Source organism: Hemibagrus wyckioides, linkage group LG21 (genome assembly GCF_019097595.1).
Source record: "Hemibagrus wyckioides isolate EC202008001 linkage group LG21, SWU_Hwy_1.0, whole genome shotgun sequence".
NCBI lineage: Eukaryota > Metazoa > Chordata > Actinopteri > Siluriformes > Bagridae > Hemibagrus > Hemibagrus wyckioides.
Window position 1 is genome coordinate 14,377,309 of NC_080730.1, and position 25,588 is coordinate 14,402,896.

The following is a 25,588-nucleotide window of genomic DNA, read 5'->3' on the forward strand; positions in this document are numbered from 1 at the left end:
GTGGAGGAGCAAACCTCGAAAGGGAGAGGGTGTATTTACAATGTTTTTGGCAAAGTCACAGTGTCACAGTGGCTCGCTGTACAGAGTGGGCTAGGAGGGAGTGCCATTTAAATTAATCAGGTAGGTGTGTTCCTATGAAGTCTGTAATATGTTAGAGGAAATTGTAAAATTACATGTTTTATGTGTTTGTGACTCATCTGCATTAAGGCCCCTTTGTTTAACTTTTCCCTCCCTCTTTTGTGGATTTGATTCCAAGAGGTCATTATACTTACGGGCCGGATTTTTTGCATATAGATTTTTCCATTGCTTGATTGCTTTACATTGTGTATTTTGATCATTTTTATTTAATGCACATTTGATGTATGAGGAAATGCTGTAGGGAGGCATATAGTGTTTCTTTGTTCTTAGCTTGTATGTACACATGCATATCTGTATTGTTTTAGACTTTCTTTGTTGCAGTCTATACTCATTTTTTTTTATGTCTTGTACACTTTTGCATTATTTTGTTATCCCATTTAATGGATTTTCTTGATTTGATGGAATAGTTATGATGGTGAACATATGTTTTCTTCTCCAGTTCCTGGTCATCTTACATTTCTCATGATCATGCACCAAGCTTCTCTCCTGCTGACGGCAGGATTCCTGCATCTCGCTCTGGCCAATGGTGTTGACCAACTGTCGTGGTTATACCGCTTGCACCCCTTGGCTATCATGGATCCTAACAGCACTGGAGGAGATTGTCCAGCTGAGTGTGACTGCCCTCCAACCTTCCCCGTTGCCATGTACTGCAACAACCGTGGCATGAAACAGATGCCATACATCCCGTCTCGTATGAAATATATCTACCTTCAGCACAACCAAATAACTACAATCTCAGATGAAGCCTTTAAAAATGGCACCAACCTTGTATGGGTCATGCTGCATGAGAACCAGATTGTGGAGATAGGAAAAAGGGCCTTTGCCAATCTGGTGAACCTTGACCGCCTGTACTTGAATGGCAACAACCTGACTGAGGTGCCATCTAACCTTCCTAACTCTTTACGTGACTTGCACCTTAACCACAACAAAATCGACAAGGTGTCACTCAATGCGTTTGAAGGCATGGAGAACCTGACCACCTTGCTACTCAACCACAACGTCATCCAGGACATGGGCAGCACTCTGAAGGGCCTGAAGTCCCTCACCTTGCTTGATGTGAGCAGAAACCTTTTGAAGAAAGTTCCGGATGGTCTTTCTGCCATGCTGCACCAGCTCTATTTGGGCTTCAACTCCATTGAAACCATCCCAGGCAACTTCTTTAACCAATTCACCAACCTGCAGTATGTTCGTTTATCCCACAATGCCCTTACAGATAAGGGTATTCCACCAAACACTTTCAATGTAACTGGTCTGGTTGAACTGGACCTCTCCTTTAACAAACTGGAGAGGATCCCAACAGTTAGCACCAGCCTTGAACACCTCTATCTGCAAGCCAACCAAATTAAAGGTATGGTTGTTTTAGCTTCATTCTATAAAGCCCATGTATTTAGTTTGCTCTGATTCTGTCATTCTTAGTATTTTATTCAGTATTTTCCACTTGAGTGAACTTGGTCAGTGTTTATAATTGATTTTATGTTACAGATTACTTTCAGATTACTATGTCATATGCAATATTCTGGACTTCTTTAAACTTCATAAATAATCTGAGTTTGATTTCTCTGCTTAATCACAGAGTTTTCCCTGGGCAGTTTCTGCAGTGTGGTGGACGTGATGAACTTCTCCAAAATAAAGGTTTTGCGTCTGGAAGGCAATGAGATCACGCGTAGGGATGTCCCATCTGACTCAGCTTTGTGCCTCCGCTTAGCCACAGACATCGCCCTGTAAATGCTCCAACAAGGCATTAAAGGGCAGTCTCCTTGCATTTTTGTCTTCTCTGTAACTTTTCCAGCAAATATTCAAGCATTTCTTACTGTTTTGATTGTGTACCCCATGTTTATTGTGAATACTGTTTATGGTGATCTTTCTGCTGTAACAAATGTGTTTATGGTGATACATGGTTATGATTGGTGCATGTGTTTTGACCTGATTTGTGCGTATTTGCTTTAGTATGTGTTACGTTGTAGCTAAGACATTATGTGTTTGTATGTGTGCATATATCTGTACATGTTGGTCTGCATGTTTTGAAGTCAGGAAAACAAAAAGACATGATGAGTTAGTTTGTTCTTTTCTTATGTACTGTAGGCAGCATGGTAAGAGACTACAGCCTGGGCATGTTTGGAGAACTTTAGTCTGAGTAAACCAAAGTAATAAATATTTTTATTAAGAAAAACTTTGTAGCTTCAGAAAAATCTTTGTATTGCTTGTTCGTTTACTGACTTCCCTTCCTCAACAGACCACAAAAGTTACAATTTTAAGGAAGTAGGCAAACCTCAAGTAAAAACAAATCTGTAGGCAAACACAAATGTGCTTTTCCATTCCTATGCATCAGTAAGGAAATTTGGCTCCACCTTCTGGTCACACTATTTGCTTTACGGCTAGTGAAAGAAAAATATAACAAGGATATGTTAAGTATACTATACGCAGTTGTGAATCTCATAGCATATCATGCATTATGTGACTAAATCCAAGCAAGGAGATGTTAAATTAAATACTGAATTAAATACGGAAAGCCATGTACATGGGTCAGACAATAGATCTGAAACACTTAACACATATTGTGTTGGAGGTTTCACACTTTTATATGTATGTCCTGGTGGCCGATCTTCACTGATATCGCATTCTGTAATTAAAAGCAGAGTATGAAAGTTGAATCAGAAGAGTAATAACATATCAGAGTTCAAAAGAGGACATATTGCTGTGACCAGGACAGCAAGTCTTTTTCTGTGGTGTATTGAGAGCCACGGCATCCAGAGATATGTCAGTGCACCACCATAAAGGATGAACCACATCCAACAGGCATAACTGTTGACACGAGAGAACACTGTCTGAAAGGAATTTCCGGGTACAAACCCGGAGTGCACCCAAAAAACATAAAACTGCAGCTGCCTGACTCTTTGCAGAATTAAATCTGCACATCAACTCTCGAGTTTCCACCAAAACAGTTCTTACAAATCCTGTATGATTAAGTCCCATGATTACAGTTCAGCAAGGTCCATGTCTTTGGGGGTCACTGTTGCCCCTTGTTGTAGACCTCAGTATCTATACCATGGCTTTCCATTCTTATCTGGAAAGGTCCAGTGTGGGTGCATATTTTCACTCCAACCAAGCAGAAGCTATACCTGAGTTTAAATCACTTGATTAAACTAGTAGAATCAGGTGTGGCCTCTGTTTGATTGGAATGAAAACTCACACTGGCCTTTTTCAGGTAATATTAGATGCCCTTAATCTATACTAACACTGAAATGGAGAAAAGCTCACTCACTATTTGTGATTTTCTGAGGTCTGACTTTTCTGGAAGAGCTGAAATCTTTCTGAAGTTTTATAATTCCGTAAGACAATTAAGTAGTAAGAGTCCCAACTTTTGATATGTTGACCTTTTCTAGACAGGTTTTCCTATACTGCTCTTTCTTTTGCCTTCCTCCTCACAAAGTGTAGCTCTTTTATAAGGTCTGATTCTATAGACAGTAGTGATCATTAACTGTGTCAAGTTTGGCATATGCTACTCTGCAGTTTATTTTTATTCTGTTTAATAGAGAAAATGTCTGCTCACCCTGGCATGTAGTCAGTAAGTGATGACTGTACAATGACTTAAGCAACTTAGCTGGACACTTCTTACAATCAGAGCCAGCCATGAAAGACTGTGATGCATAGACAATCGTCATTAGACATCTCATGTGACATAAACAGGACTCCGAAGGGAGTAGTTACATTTTTGGAAATGTGCAAGCAACAGTCTTCATAATACATTAGTTTATCAGTGTCTAAATAAAACATTTCCAGGGAAATTTTTCTCTTCCCCCAACCGGCACATGTGGCAGCTTGATGACGATGAGGATTATCCATCAAAGTATGGCTCTGGGGTAGTTGAGAGCATTACTGGAAACTGCTTTTACCCACTATCAGATGGTTTTCATAAGAAGATTGTAACGAATGGATCTACATTTTTTGGCTCTCCTTTTGGAATGGCTTAAAGATTTGTGGCCTATATTTAAGAAACACTTGGCAACACTATGTGACCAAAAGTATGTGAACACTTGAGAGAGAATCACATTCCAAAACCACGGGCATTAAAATCCACTTGTTCCCAGTTTGCTGCTGCAGTATAATAAATGTAAGTGTATAATTTGTTCTAAATGATGGGACTTCACAGGGCATCTGCTTGCAACAACAGGTATGTGTTGTGACATAACAAAACAGTTGCATGAATTGGAGGTTTTTAGCTTCATACAGGGACTGAGATGATATATGCTTATCACTGCACTGTGCATTTACATTAGCGTTGTAATCCTTTAAATTCCGCTACTAGTTAGTTTTTATTTTGTGAGATATAATAAAAAATATCATTGGACGGTACAAACTAAAATATCTGTGTGAATTGGATTACAAAAAAACAATCCCACACATCTATAGTTGAGACCAGTTGTGAGATGAGACAGTTATGAGTAACGAGAAATCTGTCAGAACCAGAATACAGGCAGTAATGTCATTTCTGCGGTTCTTGTTGTTCAAGTCTTTTCCAGTAAAAAGAGAAAGCAGAAGGAAGAAATTTGGTGATATGCACACACTCACTCAGGTGCAGTCTGAAGAATCTGCAAAGAAATTGCACAGCTGATACTTATCTGTGTTGTATGTGTCTGGAAGAGGAATTTACTCTTTGCTGAGTGTTAAACACTTGTGTTTCAGACAAAACTTGTCATGTAGCGTTCAGTCAGCGTTTTGGACCTGATGTTGACGGGGTTTCAGGTCATTTGTCTATAGTAAATTCCTTAATAACACCTTGTCATGAGCGATAATAAGGGACTAACCCACAAAGGATTAGAGCCACAAGGGGCATAAAATGAAATATCTATTGGAGTGTGTTGGACACATTGCCTACTTTTATTAAAAATCTTTTTTATTTACATCTATAAACTAAGCAGCGTTTTTACATGCGTGTGGAATATCGTTCTATATTGACGGAATCTATATTGGCAGTGTAATTTCCGATGAGGCAAGGCTGAAAACAGAGACTACAGACTGATTTCATATTACTTTCTAAACTAAACTGGGGTAAAATCTATTTAGGTGAATTCCATGATCTATCTAAAATTGACAAGTCTCCGAACAAGAATTCTTATACACACAAGCATCGTTTATCGCCATCTCAGTTTTCTGATGTCACTGAAGGTTAACTATATTTTTCTAAGGCTGCAAATTACTGTAATAACGGCTTTACCAACCCACCATAATACCACATTTGACTCATGTCACACTCACATAACACTGCCACCAGGTGTTTTTTGTGTATCTATGAGCACTATAATTAGCACTGCATTTGATTCGTCATCTCCGCAGTTAATTGATTTGGTTTTCACAAGATGTTTAAGTTCTAAGGTTAAAAAATGTACATGGAAAAAGAATGAATCTGAGTCGAGAGCAGAGACACAAAAGAGACTGAGAAAAAAGTACAGGGAAGTCAAGTTCAATATTTCAGATGTATGCCTTGACATCTATAATTTAAATATTATATATTAAAACTAAGTCCTTTCAAATTTCTAACTTATCTAATCTTTGGGGAAACCAATTACTCGAGCTAAACTGTGTTCAAGAAGTTAAAAGAAAATTGTTATGATGAATTGTAATCACAATCCATACAATAAACCTCTTAGTGTTACTGAGCTACTAACATTAAAATATACTGGTCAAAAGGTCACAAGTCAAAATAAAACAGTAATTTCAATCTAACTATAAACTATTTGACTTTATATTTGCATTGCAAGGAATATGAACTCATGGAATAATAACAATAATGAAAGGCATCTATGTACAATACTTTTTTCACACTTTAACCTTAAATCAGTTTCGGGTATTTAAGTTGACTTATTAACCCATTCCCAGCCCCTCAACCCCTCACACACAGTCCAATAAATGGATGTAAATAGGGCAAGAAGAAGGGGCTTAGAAAAGGTTAAACAATGCCTGGTTTTCCCTGGAATATGTTAATATTCCTAACGTAATGTTTTGTTATCCACTGCATAGCTGAGTATATGCCTTCAGAGGGAGGAGGCTTGTGGTTATAAAAGTGCCATGGCCTCAGTGTGCTGTTTACAATCCCATTCATGTTCGTCATTACTGTGTGCCACATTTGAGTATGAGGGAACACAACATCACACATTTAGTGCTCACAAACCATGTTGCAGATGTTCAGGTAAAAGCTACGGATTGTATTTAACTGGTTGATTTGAATATGTTGGATGTGTTTCTTGACATGTTAACTGATATTATACTATTTTGTGTTAATCCACATTATATATACGGTAATATGTGCACTTTGCCTGTTATAGCAAAACAATGCAGGTAAGAACTCTCATGTTGGAAGCAGGGATGAAAACGCAGACAGGGGGAACTGGAGCAGTAAGAAAGAATATCTGTTGTCTATGATTGGATATGCAGTCGGACTTGGAAACGTATGGAGGTTTCCATACCTAGCGTACAAACATGGAGGGGGTGAGTGAGTGCGCCTTACTGCTAAAACATCTACACTTCACTTCACAAATCTACATATTAATACTTAACTAACGCTTTAACTAATTATTATAGCCACTAATCCTTGGCATAGTGTATACATTAACAGCCTTTGAGTTATGCATGATGGTAATAGTTAGGTATTAACATGTCGTTTACATTTTGAACACAGTGAAGTTTCACTGAGCTTTAAGGATATTTAAGGAACTTTTGACAATTTGCAATTATCACTTTATCAGTGTGATGTTATTAAAAGAAAAGTCATGACTTGTTTCCAAACAGACTGTTCATAATGTACATTTATAAATGGTTATTCATATATGGGCCTATTTTGAATCTCTTAATAGAGAAGATGTGCTAGGGATTAATGAATGTAATTAATTCATCATTATTACTTTAGGTAGTAATATATTGCTTATTTGTGGACTTTATATACACTTTTCTATTATGACTCTTGGTAACTATTTAGTTCACAACACTTTGCTTCATTAAATAGACGTAACCAGGTCTTACACATGTCTGTTGATGTCATAAGTACCGTTTCCTTAAATAGTAATAGTTATGATAGATGTATTAGGAGCAGACCTGACCTAAGCTGTCAAGTCTTCAAATATTATTGACCTCTCATTATAATTACAGGTAATAGTAAATTGGCACTCATATCAAATGACCTCAGCTGCTTATGACAGCATGTGACATCAGGCATGACAAGCAGTACCACCTAATGTTGGTGTTAATGGAGATTTTAGACACCTAGATAATCATTTCTGGTATGTCATGTCAACTGATATAAACCTGCATAATCATTTAAATAATTCATGATGGTTTATTTCAAAAGGCATACCTTACTGTAAAGACTTTTCTTTTTGTAAAGTCAATTCTGATGACTTGAGTAGTCTTCATTAACTGCTTTACCCTGGTGAGGAGAGCTCTGGAACCTACCGGGTGTGAGATGCATGGATTTGCAGAGCACTTTACACACACACACACTAATACACTCCTAGGGGTCAATAACTGAACACCTCACAGACAAGCTGTGAAGCGGTAACACTACCCATCACATTGGCAAGAAGGGCTTATATAGGGTTTTGTATGCTTATACACAGCACCTTTTTAGTCTGGTATTAACCAAAAGTGTGCACTATATTTTCCCTTATTCTTCTCTAATTCTCTGTTTTTAGGAGCATTCCTCATTCCCTACACGATCATGCTGTCAGTCGCAGGGCTGCCACTCTTTTTTATGGAGAGCTCAGTTGGACAGTTCTGTAGTCAGGGACCCATTAACATGTGGAAAGCTGTGCCAATATTGCAAGGTAATTGCTGCCTAAGTAGTGATTATGACATACAGATGCTGTATTATATATTTACAAAGCAACTGGTAGTATTTTTTTTATCTGTTTTTTCTCTATAAATATAAAACAAATACATTGACTAACAAAATTTAAGCAAAAGGAAATGTGTCTCATCTATTATTCTGTGAGGGAAATTCTACTTGCATGATTTGGATCCACTTATCACCAATAGAACCTCAATGCAAGGTTCTATTGACCTTTATCCTACAATGAATTATTTTATCCTGATGGGAGTAGTCATTTTGACCTCACATCACATAAGTGTTTACTGAATTTTTTTGATCAGTATGAAAATAATGTAATCATATGTCACCAGATCCCAATTTGGAACTAAGTGCCAACATCTAAACACTAGGTAATCAGACTTTGACAAGGTTAAAATCACCATCCCAGGTTTAACAAACAATGTTAAGCATTCCAAAATAGTAGCAAAGTAGCACTCTGAAAACCTGAAGAAAAATAAACTAAATCTAGAAGAAAGATCATATCATGGAAAAACAAACCAACAGAGAAAATGTAATGCAGCTGAAGAGCAAAAAACAAAGACTTAGCAGTAAAGTGAAGAGTAAAGAGCACTAAGAGTTAGCAAAATGTGCAGGCAATTAGAAAGCAGGCGAATTTGAACAAGGCTGACTACAAAGTCTTGACAATGTGGGGTCTGGGAGTTGAAGTTACTTGGAAATGTAATATCTGTAACACATCTAAGGGAATATCTTTGGAAAGAATGGCCTTCACCCTGGATTAATTTCATGCAAACACACATTGAATGAATTGAAGCTGATCTGGTGACTTAACATAGTGTTTACTTGTCACGTATTCGGGATTTACAGAAATCACTGATTGATTTGAAAAAATGTAGTAAGTTTTTAATGTTTTTAGCCTTTACCAGAGCACTTTCTTGTTGTTTATTTTTGGAAGATACGTAATGGTTAGATAAAGGAGAATGTTTTACATTTGACATTTCAAAATGTGGTTATATTTTTATGCTGGTTATAGCTAATGTTATGTAGATAAAAAGAAAAACTTGAAAGGATTTGCTGCTATTTATCCCTTTCTTGATGTGTTTATCGATTTTAACATGAAGAGAACACTGATCATTCTACATAAAAATTATTGCGTATTCTCAGCTTGATCGCTTCAGTAATGAGTTTGTTAAATGCTTGATAATTTAGTATCTGTTTAATTTGCTTTTGTAAACAGAATCAAATGCTAATAAAAGCAATACCACCTATATAGTATTTATTAATTTCTAATGCCTTAACTTTTTCAGGTGTTGGAATTACCATGATGCTGGTTAGCACTTTTGTGTCGATCTACTACAACGTCATTATCGCGTATAGCATCTACTACATGTTTGCATCATTTCAGTTCCCTTTGCCATGGAGCGATTGCTCAAGCTGGTCAGAGAAAGACTGCAACAATACTGTTAGAGGTATGCCAAGCACTGCTCTTCATCACTGTTATAGATGTCACATTATTCAGTGCAATGCTCTGTAGGGTGTTGTATACCTGTGAACAGCATTGGAAAGAATTTTACTCCTCATATTGAGCCCATTCAACCTAAACAATCAGATTAATGGAAACTTCCTTGTAAACAGAATGTTTCTTGAAAACATGTGACCATCTGCTACTTATTGAAATTCCCACAGGCAACTGCAGCACCTGCATACAATGCTTAACTATAGCCAGGAGCTACCATTGTTTAAAAAAATTACTGATGAGATTCTGAATTTTGCTTTTTATTTGCAGAACTTTGCAAAATGATTTCCTATAACCAGAGTCTTGTGGCTGGGGATCAAAACTGTTCAGAAGAGATTAGTGCACCATTACAGAGCTCCAGTGAGCAGTACTGGGAGTGAGTTCCTCATCTTCTTCTTCTTCTTCTTCTTCTCTCTCTCTCTCTCTCTCTCTCTTTACCCCCTATAATAAGAAGGAATGCATAAGAATGAATGATTTGTAAGGAAACAAAAATTAAGCTTTTATTGAAAAAAAAACAAACAAGAAAATAATCAAACAAAACTCCACAAGGGCAGAAATATCTGATGGTTTTGACTATGATAGGAAACAACAATTGTGCAAAAACTAAAAGAGGCCAAATGTATTCTTTTGGCTACTGAGGTTAAGCACTGAATCTAGATAAATCTAATTATACTTATTATAGACTCGTTCGTCTCTCCATTTTTTAGAACTAATAAAGTAAAATAAGTTCACTTAGTACTAGACTTTTATCTCACAATATGTTAAAGAAATAAATTAAAAAATGCTCAGAATTTGTTAGTTCATTTTGCTGTAAAAAAGACTTTATGAGGAATAATCTGTTATTTAGCTATGTGGCTCTCCAGCGCACTAGCAGTATGGATGAGACAGGGCCGGTGGTCTGGCACTTGGCGCTCTGCCTGCTACTGGGGTGGATCATGATCGCTGCTGCTCTTTACAAAGGCATCAAGTCTTCTGGGAAAGTGAGTACTGCATATTAACACAATTCATTTGAATTTTGAACAGTTACTATACTGGGTTAAGATCAGTAAGGGTTTCTCTGGAAACAACGCATCATTACATCAGAATTGGAGTCGAGGCTGGTTGATGTCAAGTCTGACTCATGACAATCTAACGCTTGTATACCTTCAGGTTGTGTATTTCACGGCTATATTTCCATATGCTGTCCTGCTCATCCTGCTAATCCGTGGTGTTACTCTGGATGGTGCAAGAGATGGCATTGAATATTACATTGGCTCCCAGTCTAATCTTACAAAACTGGCTGAGGCTGAGGCAAGAATCAACATTCAAAACTGAGTCTTTGTGAAACAGTTTAAATCCTTGCTGTACTTCTGCATTATAACAGTCTATTCTCTTTATTCACACAGGTTTGGAAGGATGCAGCCACTCAGATATTCTTCTCACTGTCTATTGCATGGGGTGGTCTAACAGCACTGGCTTCCTACAACAAATTTTATAACAACTCGTACAAAGACTCCATTATAGTGTGCGTCACAAACTGCAGCACTAGCATCTTCGCTGGATTTGCCATATTTTCCATCCTTGGACACATGGCACATATCTATAAGAAACCAGTTTCAGAGGTTGCACAGGCTGGTAAGCTTCTTTCTCGTTCTTTTTTTATTCTCATTTACTTTGCAAGTGCATTTAATATTCTGTTTTATTCAATCTAACTCAGTTTTATTTGTATTGAACTTTGAACAGTAGACACGGTCACATAGAAGATTTACAGAATTCTGGATTTAGATCAAGATTTCTATTAATCTATAAAATTCTGTCTGGAATATTTGCATGATGTATACATGATAAGCAGATTATTTGTAGAAAAGATTGAAATAATTTGTAAATAGAAGAATAGGTGCTCTTATTAATTCTATTATTTATTAACTATTAATGGATTCTAAGGTGGATGCATAGACTGGGTGAATGACAATAACTTAAACAAAAACATAGTACTTGGACGTAAACCGCATTTTTTTTGAAAACAGGTCACATTTCAGGATCATTGGATGACTAATGAGCATCACTACAAAGTAAGATTTTGCTTGTTCTTCTGCTCAATTGTAGGGTTTGGACTGGCTTTCATTGCTTACCCTGATGCCCTTTCCAAACTTCCTATATCTCCGCTGTGGTCCATCCTGTTCTTCTTCATGCTCATAACTCTTGGCCTGGACTCTCAGTTTGCTGGAATAGGTAAGCTTATTGCTTACATTCAAGAACATATAAAAGATAGAAATAAAAGAATTTTTTTTGCAGAACCCACTGTGTATGTGGGTTCTGTATTTGTTGTACTCTGTAGGCATTATCTCTGGAAGAAAAATATTAATCTGTTTGAAATATCTGATTTAAACCTAATCTGTCTGGTAGAGGTGATCACAACATGTCTCCAGGATGCCTACCCCAGAATCTTAAAATCTAAACGAGGCCCAATTACCGTAGTCATCTGTATCATACTCTTCCTGCTTGGCCTGCCATGTGTCACTGGAGTATGTATATTTTTCAGTTTCCTTTCTAAATACTAAGGGGAAATATGAGAAATTAAATTTTACACAGATCTCTTGTCTTTAAAGGCAGGTATATACTGGGTGAATCTGATAGATACCTTCTGTGCTGGATGGATTCTTCTTGTCGCTGGATTGTTGGAGGTCTTCGGTCTCACCTGGTTATATGGTCAATATAAAAATTCAATTCATTTCAATTCAATTCATGTTTTGTTATTTAACTAAACTTTGCACTGGTCTGTTTAATTCAGAACTGAAATACTGCTTTCAGGTGGAAATCGGTTTATTCATGACATTGAAATGATGATTGGGACAAAGACCACCTTTTTCTGGATGTGGTGGAGGGCTTGCTGGTTTTTTATCACTCCTGCTGTTCTTCTTGTGAGTATAATATGTAAACTATGGAAAGTATTAATCAAAGATTATTAATACGAATATTTTAGAGGGATTGGCGAGTTTGCTTTGAGACAAAACAATTGCTGCTTCATATCCTGCAGGTCATTCTTATCTGGTCATTGTACACGTTCACTGCACCCACATACGGCTCAGTGGAATATCCGCAGTGGGGCATTGCTCTGGGCTGGTGTATGACTGCCTTCTGCCTCATGTGGATCCCAACTGTGGCTGTCTGGAAGATAATGAAAGCTAATGGAAGCTTGTGGCAGGTAAGACAAGAACTTCACTGCTTTGAATGCAACGATACTCCAATAATAATACATGATAGTAGTGCTCACATTAATAGCTATTTAAAAGATGATAAATATAATACACTAGTATACTATTGCCAACATTGTGTAAAGCTGTACTTAGGTACCAGAAAGACATTTGACGAATATGAGTATTTCCCCTGTAGCGGCTCAAATTAACGTCTTTGCCCACTGAAGACTGGGGTCCCTACTTGGAACACCACAGGACTGATCGCTATGTTCGCAGAGAGACAAAAGACACAAATCTCTTTGTAATCACAAACCAAAACACCACCAGATTGTAAAGTACTGTACTGTTGAGTCATATTTGTGTTTTTGTTAGTTACATCCATGTTTTGTAAGTTACGTCGTCACTGCTTTGGGGAAAGTACAGTATAAACCACAGTATCATCTCACCAGTCATGTACCTTACTTACTGTATATATACAGTTACAATTACTGTGGACACTACGGACAATTCCTCCCCAGCCACCAGAGGACTTTGATTGTGTTCACTTGTTTTGTATTTTTTCTATAAGTGATCCTATTTAAGTTCCTTGTTTTTCTTCTTAGGTGGGTGGAGCATTATATGTTATATGCTTATGTCTGCACCTGTATTTGCATGCGTGTTAGATTACGGTTGCTGTTTGCATGATGAATGGCATTTGTTTTCATGTTTAAGTATTCATGGGCTTTCACAGTCTTTGTTGCTAGTTATTCTACATTAAAATCATCTCCACCCCAATACATGACATGTACTTTCTCAACCACCATCAACACATGATTGAATTGAACTTCTCTTTCATCGTTAGCACCTCATCAGCATCCAGTTCAAATGTTTTGACTTGGCAACTTATACCACTTTGACTGATAAACAGTAACACCCACTAACATTCCACTTCTATTTCAGTGTCTCTGCTGTGCGGAGGATGCTTCACCACACACATAATATCTAGCAATGAGTAGGACGCATTCTTCGTTAAATAACAACGCATTTTCAATACAGAAATCAGTGTGACGAATCAGAAACTGTAACTAGAGAAACAATACCATAGTTGGCAGAGTGCATTCATACATCTGTGAGTTGCCTTTCAGAGTTAATCCGCACCTTCTGACCAATCTGAACTTATTTAAACAATAAGGTTTTATAAAGTTTAAAGTAGAATTATTCATGAAGTCATCCTATATTCATTAATGAGTTTTCAAACAAAAACACTTTAATATTAACTTATCATTGCTTAGTGCTTATGACATCAAGTATTTGCCATAAACTTGGTAATTGATGCCTGATACATTTCCCCATCTGTGACGCTGTATTGTTCAACAGTCTTTCCTTTTTCTACAGTGTGTATGTTCTATGTCAAACTTCTATTTAACATCCTTGTCATGGTCATTATTTTCCAGTTTGTGTAATGGAGGAATGCTTTGAATTAATGGTGTTAAAACCTACAGTGTTTAGCGGTTTCATGTTTTTGTGTTTCATTTAGTGTCATTTTTGTTAGGAATCATTAGCATGAAAACACTATTATTTGGCATTCATAATAAAAAATCTATGAATGTTTATTTATTTGCATTAGATAGAACCTATATGACATTAAGTCCAAAAATCTCCTCCAGAACCTGAACTCTATTAAGACTATTTAGTGTTTGCATACGAGTATTGATCTTGTTGACCAGCATGTTTGAAAAGCTTAAAAGATTTAAGGCCCTTGAAGATTTTATGCAGTGGGTTGTGCTGCACCCTTGTGCACCCACTGAAGATTAAGCTAATGGCTCTGAGATGCAAGCAGTACACATTCAGTTGAGTCGTATCTTTGTTATTATCCTGAGTATTACATTTTCAGGCCCACTCTGTGCACCTCTGAGGCAGATAGTCACTAATAACAGGATTTTTAGTCCTATTCATAGCAGCTTGGGACATGGACATTTTTTCAGATGAAACCACAAGTATTGTTTCGCTTTGCTGATTTATCTTTATTTTTGAATATAGATTAACATGACTAAAGAACAATCAGATCAAGACAAGAGCAGCTTATAGGCACTCATATTTGTAGACTCGATTTACCAGTTGCAGCAAGAGCAGCTAGTATCAAAGACCAGACCATTGGCGCAGTGCTCCAGATAAGTCTTACCACCGTCGCAGTTGTAGAACTGGTTCTTGTTGCTAGGGTCGGGGTAAATTCCATTAGCTTTGCCAGCACAGAAGCCGCTGCCACTTGAGCCACTGCTGCTACCACTTCCGCCACCACTAGGAGGAGCAGGGGCAGCAGTTGCTGGAGCAGGAGTGACAGGGGGTAGAGGCTGGGAAGGAGCTGAGCAACCTAGAAGATAAAGAGCATCAGATAAATAAATGGGACTGCGTGTAGTTACTGTGTGTGTGTGTGTGAGTGAGTGATTCATTTCTTTAGATAATAATATATGCAGAACCCATGTTAGGGGTACAGGCAGTTCAGCAGCAGGACATATTCATGTATTACATTTACTCTGTCAACATATTTGGACTCACTTTGGCCAGTTCCCAGGCCACTCTTGATGGTGTTGATCAGAGGGTATTTGCCCTGGTTGCAGAAGGTGCCACTGAAGTCATCCAGGTCCAGAGACCACACCATAGCACCTCCAAAGTTGTTTTTCTTCAGCCAGTCAATCTATAGGGGTTTGAAAGAATAACAAAATCCCTGTGCAGTCTAGATGCAAAGCCATATGTTCACAAACCATGTATAGTCCAAACCTTTCAGACCTTTCAGAGTTCCATGTGAATAGAAAATACCTTGATCTGAAAACTCTTGATGTTGTCATAGCCAACCCAGACGTTCTGGCTGTTGTAGGCATATGGCACATCCTGAGGGGAATCCCAAGCCTGAGTGGCTCCTTGAGACAGGAAGGTACAGATCTGAAAAGAGAGGATTGAATTAAAATGTATGTGAAATGTGTGATTGTAGGATAGAATCTCAAAGTACTTTACAAGATATCTTGATTCTCACCTCATAGTAAGCCCAGAATCCACTTTGCCTGGTGTAAGGTCCAGCGGGTCCAGGTCCAGCAGTGGGAGCTCCCACACCAGTGTTGGCAGAGCTAGCCAGCTTGAAGGTGTGTCCATAGGTGGGGAATCCAACAAGCAGTTTCTGAGCAGGAGCACCATTGCTCTTCCAGTAGTTCATAGCATAGTCCTGAAGTGGTGGAGAAAGGAATTCAGATCTTGCCAGAAATCAGACATCTTACTATTTTAATGCTTTGGTATTGAGGTACACTTACCACATTGAAGTAGATGTAAGATCCCTGATCAGCTGGTCCACTGTACAGAGGGCTGTTCTCACCAGTCTGCTGCTCCCAAGAGCCATGGAAGTCGTAGGTCATGACGTGGAAGTAGTCCAGAACCCTGTGGAAGAAAGGTATATGGGTCAGCTTACAGAAGAAATCTGTAAAAAGGTTGATTCTATGTCAAAATAATTTAAAAAAGGAGTCTATACGAACTGGCCAATCTGGGCAATCTGGTATCCAGAGTCGATGGTGCCCTTGCCGGCAGAGACAGCAGCGGTCAACAAAAGACGAGGACGGCTGGTCTGTTTGCCCTCAGCCACAAAGGCAGCCATCATTTCCTAATGAAAACAGAGATGGCAATATCAGTAAGGAGATAGGAAGGAGAGTGAAAACAGTCTCTTGTGAGTTTGGATATAGATCAATTTGCAAATTTGAATGAATCTGTCTGGTTAAGGCCCGAGAGCATCTCACATTGAAACCTACATGTTTGTGGGCTGTTTTTCATGTCAGTGAATACCTGAACCAGAGTGGTGTAGAGCTGTTTGTCCTGAGCAGGGCTTCCACGGGAACCGGGATACTCCCAGTCAATGTCCAGACCATCAAACTCATACTGCCTCAGGAACTTAATCACAGACTGGATGAAAGTCTGGCGGGTAGCAGAGGTGGCTACCATAGCAGAGAACCTAAGGTAGCAAAGACGTGAGTAAGTGACCAAGCAGCTTTACATTGTTTGAAACAGTTCTCAAGATTTTACATACTTGGCAGTGCCGAAGTTCCAGCCACCGATAGCCAGAAGGGTCTTCAGGTTGCTGTTCCTGTTAAGGACATAAAGAATTTAAGAACTTAAGTTTCCTCTTTTAGGCAAAACATGTATGTACACAATACTAAAGTTTAACCAACCAGCCCAGTTGTATATCAAATCAAAATAAATCAACCTACTGATTCTTCAAGGCCTGGAACTCTCCGTAAAGCTTCACATCATCCCACTCATAGGTTGAAATCTGATTGTTGTTCATTCCAGCAAAAGCATAGATCAGATGGTCACACAGGCATGGGTCAACGTTGGTGGGGAAGTACTTTCCTGCTCCAGGTCTGTACTGTCCCCAGTTGGTGAAGTAACATGACAGGATGTAGGAAGATCCTGGGGGTAATTGAAAAAAAAAAAGGAAGACGTTTATAGATTTTGGTTAATTAAAAAGTTCTTTTTGTGTAGAGTTATATTAGTCTAGACTTTTATCTGCAAAGTGGGGTGAAACGTGAAAATAAAATATATATCTTACATAAAAAATTTTAAAAAATCTTCAACAAGAAGCTTACCTAGCTGCACGTGCAGCAGGAGAGCCAGTCCTGGAAATAAAATGAAGAGACTTTATATCATATTCAGATACAATTCTGCAATTCTTCCACATAGTTTATGCTATGAAATATATTAACAAACTTAAATCATATAAAGATATAATTTAGATATACTACAAATCTTGTATATATATATATATATATATATATATATATATATATATATATATATATTAAGTTATGACCAAATTAAAAGCAAAAGAATTTTTAACTTTCTAGTTATTAAAATAATAAAATGTTGTGGTAAAGAAAGTAAAGGCATACTGAGGTTTCAACTCACCAACAAAAACCAGAAGCTTGCCCATGGTGCCTATGTGCAGTTCATAAGGAGCATCTACCCCTTTATATACCCCTAACCAACACCGCTTTCCTTATTTCATTCTCTGCCACTTATTTACCCAGGCTAAAATATCATAGCCGTCAGCATTTTGATAGGGATTAAACAAAGATAAGTGGCTGGAAATAGTTTATCTGCCCTTGTGAATTAAGAGCTGTGTATTAAATGCTTACTGTTGTTATACTGCCACTCTTATGTGCATAGAAGGTCATGAATAAATTCTCATATGGTGGCTTTATAAACAATTACCAATTAACAGTTCACCTGCAATTCAAAAGGTTAACTGCTTGACTGGAAAAAATATTCTGACTGGAAAATTGACTGGAAAAAATAAATCATTATTTCCAAAATATAATATTGTAATATTTTGTGTGTTTATATATATATATATATATATATATATATATATATATATATATATATATATATATATATATATATATATATGTACATAATCCAGTCTGGAGTTGATAATGAAGTTTACTTGTCCAGGGAAAAACTAGCCAGGCTTCCCATTCTGGAAGCTTCTTAAACATTAAAGCTGCTTAGTGAATATCACTGAAAACCTTTTAGATGAATGATCACATTCTATCATGTATACATATATATATATATATATATATAGATAGATAGATAGATAGATAGATAGATAGATAGATAGATAGATAGATAGATAGATAGATAATGAAACAGCCTCTGTTTGATTTTGTGTTAAATATTGACTATATTTTATTTTAAAAAAAAAAAAGAGTGAGCTGTGAAACAGATGATGTACAATGTCCGTTTTTCACCAGACATAGTGCTTGCTGTTCTGCCCAAATATTTCAGTGTTTATTTTAGCAGACCAGACAAGCTTTTTTCCAAATTTTGCCCCAATCATTTTCCTCCCTTAAGCTCCCAGGGAATTGAATTGAATAAAAAAATGATTTATGGAGTGCTACAGAGATGGCTATCTGGTTCTTCTATCTCAGGACAAGACTTTTGGAACTGTTGGGCTCTTTCTTACATATCTGACCAAAGCCTTTCTTTCCCTCATGAACAATTTGGCCAGACAGCAAAATCTAGGAAGTTTCAAAGTTGTGTCAATGATTAAAGTCACTGTGGTCCTGGGAACACTCAAAGTCTTAGAAATTGTTTTATTCTATATGATGCCAAAATTTAATCACCAATATCCACACACAGGCACCTTGGCTTTTTTTTATTTTTCCTGACAATGCAGTGTAAATTGTGGGACTCTGAATAGCTTTATAAGTAAAATAACTATTTTTTTAATTTTTAATTAATTATGGGCAAATTCTTGTAGATTAACAGGTAAAAATGTAAAAACAAAACAAAAAAAATATAAATTCAAAAACAAAATAAAATGTCCAACAAAAAAAAGGGATCTGAATTCTTTCTGACTCTACTCCATTCATCAAATATAATTTTATTAAAGTTACTTTTATTATATTTTCATTATACAAAGCTGCAGGCATATATTTAATTGTAAATGTAGGATTAATATTAATTTGTACTTTTTGTGTGTGATGACGTTCTGTAATTTAAGGTCATTGTGCTGTACACGTACACATTATATAAGCATTGAGATGATAACCTTTTCCATTACAGATTTGAAGTGTTTCGAATATCAGCTTATCAAATTATAAAAGCGTTTATTATTCCGCAGCAGGTCTGGCTCCTGCACTCTGTAAATAAAAGGTAAATGTGTAATCAAAGATAATAAAAGTACATCTAGATTGTGGGGGGGATTTGGGGGGAATGTATACTCTTTATAGTTACTTAAAATGGAAAGTAATGCAAGATTTATATCCCGAACCAAAGTATTATACAAATAATATTTAAATGAGTTTATTTATCAAGCAGATATAATTTAGACTAAAGAAATATATATTGCAGCTACATAATTTATAATTTGATCCTGAAAAACAATAATCACTTAGGAGTGGCTGAATTTATGCAATTCTGTCATTTGTTCATGTAAGCAACTTTAAAAAAAAAAAAAAAAAATGACAGATTTCTTTCAGACCTTGCTTATGATTTTTAGTGTGTAATATAATTGAACGTGGCATGGTGGTGGATAGTTTATTTATCTCACAGCTCTATCCTGAGCTTCATCTCAGGCTACTCGACTGTGTTGTGAAGTCCACTTGGCTTTTTGAGATCTTTGTTTCCTCACACCTCCCAAAAACATATTACTAGAAGAATTGGCTATGCTGAATTTCTCACAGAATGAATGAATGAATGAATGAATGAATGTGAGAATATGTGAGGGTATATTCTCATCTCATGCTGAGTGTTTGATTACACTATGTAACAAATTTTTACTTTTTTCTTGTTCCTGGGAAATAAGTATTATTTCCCTATTCTCTGTAACCCAAATAAAGAGAATAAACCTTAGGCATGAAAGTTTGGGTTAGTTTTGGGCAATTTTAATGTTTTTTTTTATCATTTTCCATCAAGAGTAATTGGAAAATGTCATTCACTACCCAGGAATAAAAATCGTGTTACATAGTGTAAGATAATAACCAGGATAAAGCAGTAACTGAAGAGAAATTAACATATGAATGAATTCTAACATGTTGCTGTGGGTTTGTAGAAAATCTAGTAGCATCGTTTTGTAAATTCAGTGACTTATTCAGCAGTGGATGATCAACTCAACTCAAATATCTGTTAACGGGTATCCAAACATCTGATGAAAAATGTTTACAATTATTTATAATTAAACTTATAAATTTGATTGTGCTTTGAAGACAAATGTAAGCAATATAATCAACATTTAAATCAGATATTTATGGCAAATAAACCCATACATTCTTCTGTTAAGCTCAAGCTCCACTTTATAAGTAAAGAGAAACAATACTTTTTCTGAAACTGTATTTGTTTTACTTATTTTTTGTCAAAAAAAAAATTAACATTTATAATAAATTTTCAATCAGGTATCAATACTACATACTAAAATCACTGGACTTTGCACTTTGCCTACCAAATTCTACACCAACTAGTGATTTATGATTGAACAATGTGATCATTCATCTAAAAGGTTTTCAGTGATATTGTCACTAGGCAGCCTGGGCCTGAACACCAGAGGGAGCCATCGCCCGAATATTAACCATCTCTGCCCACTTCCGGTACAGAGGTGTATTTAAGCAGCACGCCACCTTCACTCAGTTGCGAAGCATTGTTTCCGTTTAGTGTTACTTGCCAAGCCTTTATTCAGTTCCTGTTTAGCTACTTCGTGTATGACCTTGCCTGTTTATTCTCTTTGCTACGAGTTTCGGATTTGCGTTTTTGACTAGTTTGCTGAGTGTTAGTTTTCTGGTACTTGACCCTTGCTTACATTTCCTTGACTACGATTACCTGTCTTCTGTTCTTCAATAAATCTGCTGATGGATTCTAATACCCCGGCACCTGATGAGTCCTTACAGAATGCTTCGTCCGAGATGAATCCAGCGGATATGCAAGCGGCATTATGGCGACAGCGAGTCCTCATCCGAGCGTATCAAGAGGAAGTTGACTCTCTGAAAGCCGCGAATCAGCAACTCCAGCAACAGCCACGAGACCAAGCAGCCGCTGCTACGCCAGCACTCTATGCGCGCAGCAAACTTCCCCGTTTCGCCCTGCCGGAAAAGTTCGACGGATTCGCCGATCGCTGCCGGGGATTTCTACGTCAATGCGACAACTACTTTGCTCATCAGCCAGAGGCATACGGCGACGAGAGAACCAGGTGCGCGTTTATTTTATCCCTGCTTACCGGCAGAGCACTAGACTGGGCAGCAGTGGTTTGGGACTCTGATCCTCAAGTCAAAGCGTCCGTGGATTATTTCGCGAACTTAATCAAGGAGGAATTCGAATACCCGGCTGGAGGCAAGGATGTTTCCATACAGCTGCTGGAGTTGCGCCAGGGAGTGGATACGGCCGCGGATTATGCCATTAAATTCCGCACGCTGGCCACGCAGTCTGGATGGAATGCGATAGCTCTCATGGCGGTGTTCCGCGAAGGACTTAACCCGGAGTTACAAGCTGAGATGGCATGCCGTGACACCAACGTGACGCTGTCTCAATACATCTCCACAGCCATCCGCCTAGATAACCTGCGCCGCCAACACCGACTCACAACCACCGCCCCACGTGTCATGCCGCGCCGTATAATGGAGGCTCAGCAACACACAGTGGATTTCTCTGAACCCATGCAGCTGGGAAGGGCTCGAGTTACTGAGGACGAGCAGGAACGACGCACCAGGCTCAACCTCTGCTTTTACTGCGGAAAACCAGGCCACAGAGTGTTCCGATGCCCAGAGAAGCCAGCCACGTCGCAGGTAGAGACCGATTAGACCGATAGAACGATTTTCCAAGGTTTCTCTTCCTGCATTCTTGCTTCTCGCTAATTCTCAGTTCTATGTCACAGCGCTAATTGACTCTGGTTCGGCGGTCAACCTCATGGACTGTAGTCTGGTGCGCGATCTCCACATCCCCACGGTCCCATGCATACCTCCACTCCGAGTGACCGCCATTAATGACCAACCCATCGGAGGAGGCCTCATCTCTCTTCAAACACAACCCATTGAGTTCCAACTTGGATTATTCCATCGTGAACAGTTATCGTTCTTTGTCATCTCTTCCCCATCTAACCCCATAGTCCTGGGCCTACCCTGGCTGCAGCATCATGACCCTGATATCTCCTGGAGGGACGGTGACATCCGTAGGTGGGCCCCTTTCTGTATAAAGAATTGTTTTCTGAAGCACACACCTCAACCATGCCTCGCTACGTCTGTTGAAAGCCCAGGTACATCCAACCTCAGTTCACTCCCTCAGGAATATTACGATCTGCGAGAGGTTTTCAGTAAGGAGAAAGCGACCAGGCTCCCACCGCACAGACCATGGGATTGCACCATTGAGCTCCTCCCCAACACCACACCACCCAAGAGTCGAGTCTACCCCCTCTCCATTCCGGAAAAAAAGGCCATGGAGGACTACATCGAAGAGGCCCTCACGGCTGGATATATCCGACCCTCTACATCACCGGCTGCTGCAGGTTTCTTCTTTGTGGAGAAAAAGGACGGAGGTCTCCGGCCATGCATTGACTACCAAGGATTGAACGCCATCACCATGCCTTACCCCTATCCTCTCCCGTTAGTTCCAGCTGCCCTCGAACAGCTACAAGGAGCTAAAGTATTTACTAAGCTCGATCTGCGCAGTGCCTATAACCTGATCAGGATAAAGGAGGGAGATGAATGGAAGACTGCTTTTCACACGACAAATGGACACTATGAGTATTTAGTCATGCCGTATGGACTTACCAATGCTCCCACAGTTTTTCAATCCATGATTAACGAAATATTCAGAGACATGCTCCACAGTCACGTTATAGCTTACATCGACAACATACTGATTTACTCATCCGACCATGACCAACACGTTTCTCACGTTCGAGCCGTCCTTCACCGTCTTGCAGACCACAACCTCTTTGTAAAACTGGAAAAGTGTGTATTCCACTGCTCCTCCATAACGTTTCTGGGGTATGTGATTTCTCAAAAGGGAGTGGAAATGGACCAGTCCAAAGTGGCAGCTATTACGTCTTGGCCGGAACCCACCAGTATTAAGGAGCTACAACGATTCCTGGGGTTCGCAAACTTTTACCGCCGTTTCATCCGGAATTATAGCACCATAGCCAGTCCTTGGTCGCTGAAAGGAAACCCACGGAAATTAAGGTGGACTGACCAAGCCAGGACAGCCTTCAATAGGCTCAAGCAGAGCTTCTCCTCTGCCCCCATACTCCGACACCCGCGACCTGACCTACCTTTCACCGTGGAGGTGGACGCCTCTAACTGCGGAGTAGGGGCAGTACTTTCTCAACACCAGCCAGAGTCGGGCAAACTGAACCCATGCGCCTTCTTCTCCCGCAAACTCACACCAGCGGAGATGAATTATGATGTGGGCAATAAGGAACTGCTAGCCATGAAGTCTGCCCTAGAGGAGTGGAGACATTGGTTGGAAGGGGCTATTCACCCATTTCTCATTCTCACTGATCACCGGAACCTTGCGTATCTTCGTGAAGCTAAATGCCTGAACTCACGCCAAGCCAGGTGGGCACTGTTCTTCTCACTATTCAAGTTCACAGTCACCTATCGTCCGGGGTCCAAGAACGGTTAAGCTGACGCGCTCTCCAGAATCCATGAGGTCGGCGAGGCTCCCTCACACCCGGATACCATCCTCCCACCTTCTGTTCTAGTAGCCCCCATACATTGGGATTTCATGAGGGAAATTGAACAGGCCTACACCTCAGAGGCACCACCCCCGAACTGTCCTCCTTCCAAGCATTTCGTGCCAACAGCTCTCCGTCAGAGACTGATCAGGTGGACCCACGAAAGCCCCAGTACAGACCACCCAGGCATACACCGCACGACCCGGTTGCAACGTCAAACCTTTTGGTGGCCTTCTCTTAACCAGGATGTGGAGGGCTTTGTACGCTCATGCTCCGTTTGTGCCCAGTCTCGGACCAGCCGCCATTTGCCTGAGGGCCTGTTGGAACCATTACCCATCCCACGCCGTCCTTGGTCTCACATTTCCATAGATTTCCTCACCGACCTCCCCAATTCGCAGGGTTTCACAACCATCATGGTAGTCATCGACCGGTTCTCCTGATGAGTCCTTACAGATATTCACTAAGCAGCTTTAATGTTTAAGAAGCTTCCAGAACAGGAAGCCTGGCTAGTTTTTCCCTGGACAAGTAAGCTTCATTATCAACTCCAGACTGCACTTAATGACCTGAAGTCAAGGAAACATGAAGTCAAGAAAAGAGCTGTAAGCTTTTGTGAAATTCACATCTGTAATGGCCCTGCATATTAGGATTTCTGCATGGAAACATAAAATTAAAAATATATACATGTGTCTCAGTAACTGTTACTTATAGGTGGAAGTCAGAAATGCTGCATTAACAGCTGTAGAATATATTAGCTGTAGAATATATATATATATATATCAATCCAATATATATATAAATATATATATATATATATATATATCAATCCAATATATATATATATATATATATATATATATATATATATATATATATATATACTCATTCATTTGGACTGTTGTTAATAATTAGAATCTTTTTGTGAATATTGGAGTCATTAGATTGATATTGCACATGGTGTGGTATTGTATATGGTATTATATTAACGTACATTGTACTTGTGAAATACTGTATTTCACAAGTATTCATTTGGTCAGCTCTGCTCACTACTAAATGGAGAGGAGTTATAGAGTTGGATGGACACTAGTAGGAAAGACCTCCTGTGGTGTTCTGCCATTGTCGTCAGTGGTCTCACTCTATGGCTGGATGTGCTCCGGTAGGATTCCAGTGTCACATACAGGGGTTGTAACATGTCAAGGATACTGAGAAGTTTCCTCAGCATTCTCCTCTCAGAAACCTTAACCAGAGACTCCAGCTCCACTCCCATGACAGAGCCTGTTTTCCTAATAAGCTTGTTGAGTCTGTTGGCATCGTCCATATTCACACTGATACCCCAGCACACTACAGATGACGCTGACTACCACCGAGTGGTAGAACATCTGCAGCATGGTTTTGAAGACATTACAGGACCTCCTGAGAGTCTCTTGAGAAAGTACAAGCGACTCCGACCTTTCTTATACAGTGCATCAGTGTTTTTGGTCCATTCCAGTGATGCACTGTATAAGAATTATTGTGTTAGCCATTCAGTTCAACTTTTCGCCCTCTTGTGGACGTTTAGATACACTGCATTTTTGCAGCGTTTTGGAAATAAAGTGTTGAGGCAGTGCGCATGTGTCTACCTGAATAATCCACCTAAACATTTTAATTAATTAGTTCTAATTAATAGACAGACACACAGACAGATAGATTAATTAATTGAACAGGACTAATTAATTAAAATGTTTATGTAGATTATTCAGGTAGACACATGCGCACTGCCT

General features: G+C 38.8%; 3 protein-coding genes across 3 annotated transcripts; 2 read left to right on the plus strand and 1 right to left on the minus strand.

Annotated features, from left to right (window-relative positions):
• On the plus strand, positions 1–2,272 carry fmoda (fibromodulin a). The gene is made up of 3 exons (XM_058373752.1): positions 1–120; positions 578–1,486; positions 1,712–2,272. The coding sequence occupies exons 2-3, from the start codon at positions 601–603 to the stop codon at positions 1,861–1,863; spliced, it is 1,038 nt and encodes a 345-aa protein (XP_058229735.1). The 5' UTR covers positions 1–120; positions 578–600; the 3' UTR covers positions 1,864–2,272.
• A 3,972-nt stretch (positions 2,273–6,244) lies between these two features.
• Positions 6,245–14,150, plus strand: slc6a14 (solute carrier family 6 member 14). The gene is made up of 14 exons (XM_058373735.1): positions 6,245–6,325; positions 6,462–6,624; positions 7,824–7,955; positions 9,265–9,426; positions 9,744–9,849; positions 10,321–10,453; positions 10,623–10,763; positions 10,859–11,087; positions 11,559–11,684; positions 11,859–11,977; positions 12,062–12,161; positions 12,264–12,373; positions 12,490–12,657; positions 12,846–14,150. Exons 1-14 carry the CDS (start codon positions 6,269–6,271, stop codon positions 12,981–12,983), a joined length of 1,884 nt encoding a protein of 627 aa, XP_058229718.1. The 5' UTR covers positions 6,245–6,268; the 3' UTR covers positions 12,984–14,150.
• A 497-nt stretch (positions 14,151–14,647) lies between these two features.
• On the minus strand, positions 14,648–17,642 carry LOC131342241 (acidic mammalian chitinase-like). Its single transcript, XM_058372941.1, has 11 exons — positions 17,573–17,642; positions 17,254–17,283; positions 16,876–17,077; positions 16,695–16,751; positions 16,454–16,619; positions 16,150–16,274; positions 15,931–16,054; positions 15,660–15,845; positions 15,446–15,568; positions 15,185–15,323; positions 14,648–14,999 (listed from the first exon to the last, which is right to left on the minus strand). Exons 1-11 carry the CDS (start codon positions 17,595–17,597, stop codon positions 14,740–14,742), a joined length of 1,437 nt encoding a protein of 478 aa, XP_058228924.1. The 5' UTR covers positions 17,598–17,642; the 3' UTR covers positions 14,648–14,739.
• Between the last annotated feature and the right edge of the window lie 7,946 nt (positions 17,643–25,588).

Excerpts from the sequence above, each read along its gene's own strand:
- LOC131342241 (XM_058372941.1), bottom strand. The coding sequence starts at position 17,597 with ATGGGCAAGCTTCTGGTTTTTGTTG. Across the intron at positions 17,078-17,253 it reads CCTGCTGCACGTGCAGCTAG|GATCTTCCTACATCCTGTCA; the intron begins GTAAGCTTCTTG and ends AATTACCCCCAG. Across the intron at positions 15,000-15,184 it reads TGGCCTGGGAACTGGCCAAA|GTTGCTCAGCTCCTTCCCAG; the intron begins GTGAGTCCAAAT and ends TTTATCTTCTAG.
- slc6a14 (XM_058373735.1), top strand. The coding sequence starts at position 6,269 with ATGAGGGAACACAACATCACACATTTAGTGCTCACAAACCATGTTGCA. Across the intron at positions 6,625-7,823 it reads AGCGTACAAACATGGAGGGG|GAGCATTCCTCATTCCCTAC; the intron begins GTGAGTGAGTGC and ends CTCTGTTTTTAG. Across the intron at positions 12,374-12,489 it reads TCACTCCTGCTGTTCTTCTT|GTCATTCTTATCTGGTCATT; the intron begins GTGAGTATAATA and ends CATATCCTGCAG.
- fmoda (XM_058373752.1), top strand. The coding sequence starts at position 601 with ATGATCATGCACCAAGCTTCTCTCCTGCTGACGGCAGGATTCCTGCAT. Across the intron at positions 1,487-1,711 it reads GCAAGCCAACCAAATTAAAG|AGTTTTCCCTGGGCAGTTTC; the intron begins GTATGGTTGTTT and ends GCTTAATCACAG.